General features: G+C 56.1%; 1 protein-coding gene across 1 annotated transcript; it reads left to right on the top strand.

The window, feature by feature from the left end:
* Positions 1-2,358: 2,358 nt before the first annotated feature.
* Positions 2,359-5,092, top strand: Nccrp1 (NCCRP1, F-box associated domain containing). The gene is made up of 6 exons (XM_057762955.1): positions 2,359-2,694; positions 3,035-3,097; positions 3,186-3,237; positions 3,889-3,984; positions 4,532-4,670; positions 4,796-5,092. Exons 1-6 carry the CDS (start codon positions 2,424-2,426, stop codon positions 4,934-4,936), a joined length of 762 nt encoding a protein of 253 aa, XP_057618938.1. The 5' UTR covers positions 2,359-2,423; the 3' UTR covers positions 4,937-5,092.

Raw genomic sequence — 5,092 nt, 5'->3', positions numbered from 1 at the left:
TTGCAGGCCACTGAGCATGAAGGCACAGACAAGAAGGAAAGAAAAAGCCTAAGATAGCTCCACAGTAGAGCCCCTGCCTAGAATCCCCCAGTGAGGGGCTGGGGTGTGGCTCAGTGGTAGAGCCCCTGCCTAGAATCCCCCAGTGAGGGGCTGGGGGTGTGGCTGGGGCAGAATCTGGGTGAATATTCACAGAGCCCAACCCAAAGAAACAATCCAGCACATTCCACAGGCCACGTGACAGCCAGTGCCATAGCTGGGAATTGGAGGACAGCCTGAACTCCTTAAGAATATATTCTCAAAGAAAACAAACAAATAAATACTTCAAAGTAGGACAGGGGCATATTAGTTTCGGCCAGAGGGAGGGGTGGGTAAGGATAATGGGGGATAATATAATCAAAGTACATTTTTAAATCATATCTGTTTATGTATGTATGAATTAGGGAAGAATTAAATACATTTTTAAAAGAAGAGAAAGCCTCTGTAGTCCTGGGCTTCTTCCTCCAGGTTCCTGCAGGCTGCAGCCACGCCTTGCCCTGGATTCTGGGCCCACTCATCAGGCTTCCCTACCACCCACTGTGACAGGCCTGAGGTAGGTGGGCGGGAGTGTAGCTGGGACAAGGAGCTCGGGCTGGGGTGGCCCCAGGAGTGCGTGCAGTCTTGGGTGTGCCGTGGGCTCATCCGCTGAGGTGTGGCACCTGGAAGGTATATTTGTCACCTCAGCCCTCCTAGGGCCTGGTGACTTCCCAGCCCTTCAATGTGCAGGTCAACAGCCAACAACCTCCTGCCTCAGCTCCCTGAGCTGTGCCCACGCTTTATCACGGGCTCTTGCTGGTGCGCGTGAATGGGTCTAAGTCAAGAACTCTAATAACTATACTATCAACAGTTACCATCGGCTGAAGTCCTTGTCACTGTGAGCCCGTAGCTGTGTTTCTTGATTCAAATCTGAGCACACCTGAGACTTCCTGTGCGTCTGTCCAACTTGCCATGTCCCTGCAGTGCTACCTCGAGTGAGTCATTAGACCTTTCTGTGTCTCTCTTTCTTCATTGGCAAAATGGGCGGAGCGACAGGGTAGACTCTTTCTAAGGTGGATGAGGAGACGGGATGGCTGGAAACAATGAGCAAGGCAGGCATCATAACTGGAGCGTGAACTGAGCGTGAGCACCACACCACTCCGGGAGTCGTCTGAAGGACAGGGAGTGTGGAAGTGTGCACGGGTTTAGCCTGGGAGTATGGGATAGCAATGGCAGCACACACAGGGCATGTGGCACAAGCTTGTGTAACAACCTCATTTGGGCGGTAGAAGTAGGAAGATCTTCAGAAGTTCAAGGCCAACCTTGGCTACGTATAGACGTTGTCTGGAAACAACAAAATAAAACACAAAAGCCCCTAAACAACAGCAAAATAGCCAAGAAGCCAGTAGTAACTCGCCCAGGACTGATGGGGGTGAGATCTGGGTGGGGGGCTTCAGGCCCCAGATCTGCTTCCAAACTGCCCATCTTCTCATTGCTCCTCCTCTTTGTTAGTGAAATGGGTTTAAGGCGCCCTTATGACACCAAAGTTCCTGGCTAGGGATGGTCTCCACTGACGGCTAACCAGACCGGGGTGGGGATGGGCCACAGGCAGGATGTGGCCTTGGGTATCTGGCCCTACAGGTTCCTCACGCCCCAAAGTCCTGCCTCCTCTGTGCCCCAGGAAGGATGGGGGAGGAGGCAGGGAGGGACAGTCACCCAGAGTAGCCCAGGCAGGGGCTACCACCTCCAGGCTCCATGGGTCGCCCACCTCTGATATCTCTGCTTCTGGCCTCACCCTGACCTATTTTGCTTTTCGGAATAGCAAAAATGTCTGAGTACCTGAGAAGTGTCTCAGGAGAGGTAAAGACGTGCCAGAGGCTAGACCCCTCCCCTTTCTCAGTCCCACATGGGGTTAGCTTTAACTGGCTTCAGTCCTGCGGGGTCAGCCTTAAAGTGGGGTCAGCCTTAAGGAGGTTACACATCGTCAGAGAGCCTGACTTAGCCCCAGGCGCCAGGGAAGGTCCTCAGCTGGCCTTGGGGAAACTGGGGCAGAGGAGTGAGAAGCTGAGGGAGCAGAGACTGAACCCCTTCTGAAGAAGGAGGACGGGAGCCTGGACTCCTGGATCTGAGGGAGAACAACAGCTGGTGTCTGAACCCCTGGATCTGGGGAGGAAGGCTGTGAACCTAGAACGCTAGGTTAGGAGGAGGAGGACTTTGAAAACTGGGCTCCTAGTCTGAGGGAGGAGGGCCCCCGGGGTTCGGATCCTTCCCCTAACACACCCTCTCTTAAATGCCTGATGACTTGTCCCACCCCTCCACCCCCAGTTAACCTGGATCCTAGGAACCGCGACCCAATCAACCAAATCTTAGGGTTAGAGAAGACACAGGACAGAGACGCGCTCAGCGGCAGGATGGAAGCTGAGGGGTCCCAGAACTCTGAGGAGCTGCCACCGCCTGCACAGTCCCCACCACCACCGCCGTCCCCAAGGTCTCCCTTGTCCCCGGAGACTCCTGAGCTCCCAGAGCCCAAGGCTCCCACCGAGGTCGAAGCCAGGCAGCTGCTGCTGGAAGAATGGGGACCCCTGAGCGGGAAGCTCGAGCTGCCACCGAGCCTCAGCTGGAGGCTGCTGTTCCTGGAGCGGCCGCTCTACCGCAACCTGCTCAGCTCACCCAACCCCGAAGGTGGGGACGCAGCTGGGGACACCTGGCGCGCTGCTCAGACCCTCGGTCTCTTCATCTTCCTCTGAGGTTCCTCGTCTGTCACTGCACGTCTGTGTTTCCGTATCTCTATCCTACTCTGCATATGATCTCTCTTCCTCTCCCTCGGCCTGTGTTTCGGTCCCTTTCTCTAGATTTCGTCTGGAGCTCCAGAGACTCACCATAACCGCCCACCGGCCTCCTTAGTCCCTGCTAGGCTGGTCTAGCCCGGCTTGGGTTCCTGCCCTTCCAGTCTAGCTCCAGGGGAAGGAAGACAGGAGGAGGTAGGCACTGACCTAAGGCTCGGTTCTCCTTTGTGATTCAGGCATTAATATCTACCAGCCGGCGCCCCCTACAGGTCCCACGCGGAAGCCCCTGACGGACCTGGGTAAGCGTTGGGGGCTCTGCCAGGGAGGATGGCGCCCTCAAGGAATGAAATCTCACCAACCAATGCTTTTTTCCTCCCCACCGGCCAGGTAATTTCCGCGGATGGTACATTACTACTGAGAACCTGCAGGGGCCCCTCAGGTGAGTTGCCACAGGGGTGGGGGTGGGGTGGAATTCCGCCTTCCCTTCTCCAGCCTTCTTTGCTGTTCTCCTGCGGAGGAACCTCTCTTTCTTGCTCTGGTGAGAGGGTTAGTCATAACAGAATCCCTACCAAACATGCAACATGGACACCCAAGAAGTCTGGCCAGCACACAGTAGGTGTTTGATAAAACTTACTCTCATCTTCTTTCCCTGGGAGAGAGTGACCTGGGTCCTCTACTGACCACAAGCCAGCTCCTGTATGGTGAATTCTAGGCAGAGGCTCTACCACTGAGCCACGCCCCCAGCCCCTCACTGGGGGATTCTAGGCAGGGGCTCTACCACTGAGCCACACCCCCAGCCCCTCACTGGAGGAGTCTAGGCAGGGGCTCTACTACTGAGGATCCCTAGTTCTCTCTTTACTTCTTATTTTAAGATAGGGTCGAACTAAGTGTCAGTTCTCTTCTGGAGCAGAGGGCTTGTGTACACTGTCCTCCAGGGTCTCCTAGGAACCAAGACTTCAGGCCCTCATGAATGGAGGTGGAGGGAAGGAGTCGGGGAGATTCCCTACTGTCACTAGAGCCCTGTGACCATGCTTCCTGCTCCCTGGGAGACCTCAGGCCCAGACCCATGTCCTCTCTTGTTCCTCTGCAGCTGGACCGTGAAGGAGCAATGTGTGAACTTGCTGGCCAAGAAGCTTTGGGAAGAACTGCTGGATGATGAACAGCCTGACATCACCATCATGGACTGGTGAGCCCCGCCCACCTGGCTGCCCCGCCCTGTCTGGCTGCCTGATCATGGCTGTCCCAGGCTCCCCAGAGCTCAGGCTTTCCTGTCCCCTTGACATGTGGTCCCTCTGGGTCCTGCCTGCTCTGGCCCTTCGTTACAGCCTTTGTGTCTTTCAGGAGTCAGTTGGGTGGGGTCCCTCTGGGCCAGGCTTTACCGGCTGAAGACTGTGCCCCTCTGTGATTCCAAGATTGCCTCTCTTCTTGTTAAGGGATAGTTTCACACAGCTCCAGCTGGACGCCTACCCCGGTTATACGAAGGGGCCTTCCGCCTTTGCTCCGATGTCCTGCGTTCCCCACCCCATCCCTAACCTCCGCTACACCCTCATCTTGCTCTTGCCCCTGTCTGTACCCCATTTCACCTTGATTTCTGCCTGCTCCTCCCCATCTACATGTGTAGTGTCACTTTTGGTGACATGTCTACTCCCCCACTGGACAGGGCATGGGGTTGGATCTGGAGGGCTGAGATGATGGGCTAGCTGCATGGCTGTGAAAGCCTGACCCTCCTCCAGGTTCGAGGACAGCCGTCTGGACCAGTGTGTTTATGAGCTGCATGTCTGGTTGCTAGCAGCTGACCGCCGCACTGTCATTGCCCAGCACCACGTGGCCCCTCGGACCAATGGCAGAGGTCCCCCTGGCCGTTGGATTCAGGTGAGATTCCTTGACAGGTCCTGCCCACACAGGTGTTCTTTCCCAAGACCTTGGGCAGAGGGAGGAGGGACAACAGACTGTGGTCACCCTGCTGAGACTTTCTTCCTAACCCGGGGCTGCCACAGGTGTCCCACGTCTTCCGCCAGTACGGTCCTGGAGTGCGCTACGTGCACTTCCAGCACAAGGCCAAGAACCGCATGGAGGCTGGCGGGCTGCGGAGGACAAGGGTGACCGACTCCTCAGTGTCTGTGCAGCTCCGGGAGTGACTACTGACCGGCTCACCAAGTCTATCATGACCCTTTGGAAGTCCGTGGTGTTTGTCACCTCTCAGGCCTGAGCATTTCCATGATGCTACTGCTTCCTGCCCCTCCCTATGTGTGTGCATAGCCAAAATCTGACCCTCTGGTCACCTCTGACCCCTC

The sequence above is a fragment of the Chionomys nivalis genome, chromosome 2, assembly GCF_950005125.1.
Source record: "Chionomys nivalis chromosome 2, mChiNiv1.1, whole genome shotgun sequence".
Lineage (NCBI taxonomy): Eukaryota > Metazoa > Chordata > Mammalia > Rodentia > Cricetidae > Chionomys > Chionomys nivalis.
The sequence above is the reverse complement of the archived record's forward strand: the minus strand, read 5'-3'. Positions and strand labels throughout refer to the sequence as shown.

Excerpts from the sequence above, each read along its gene's own strand:
- Nccrp1 (XM_057762955.1), top strand. The coding sequence starts at position 2,424 with ATGGAAGCTGAGGGGTCCCAGAACTCTGAGGAGCTGCCACCGCCTGCA. Across the intron at positions 3,098-3,185 it reads GAAGCCCCTGACGGACCTGG|GTAATTTCCGCGGATGGTAC; the intron begins GTAAGCGTTGGG and ends CCCACCGGCCAG. Across the intron at positions 3,238-3,888 it reads AACCTGCAGGGGCCCCTCAG|CTGGACCGTGAAGGAGCAAT; the intron begins GTGAGTTGCCAC and ends GTTCCTCTGCAG.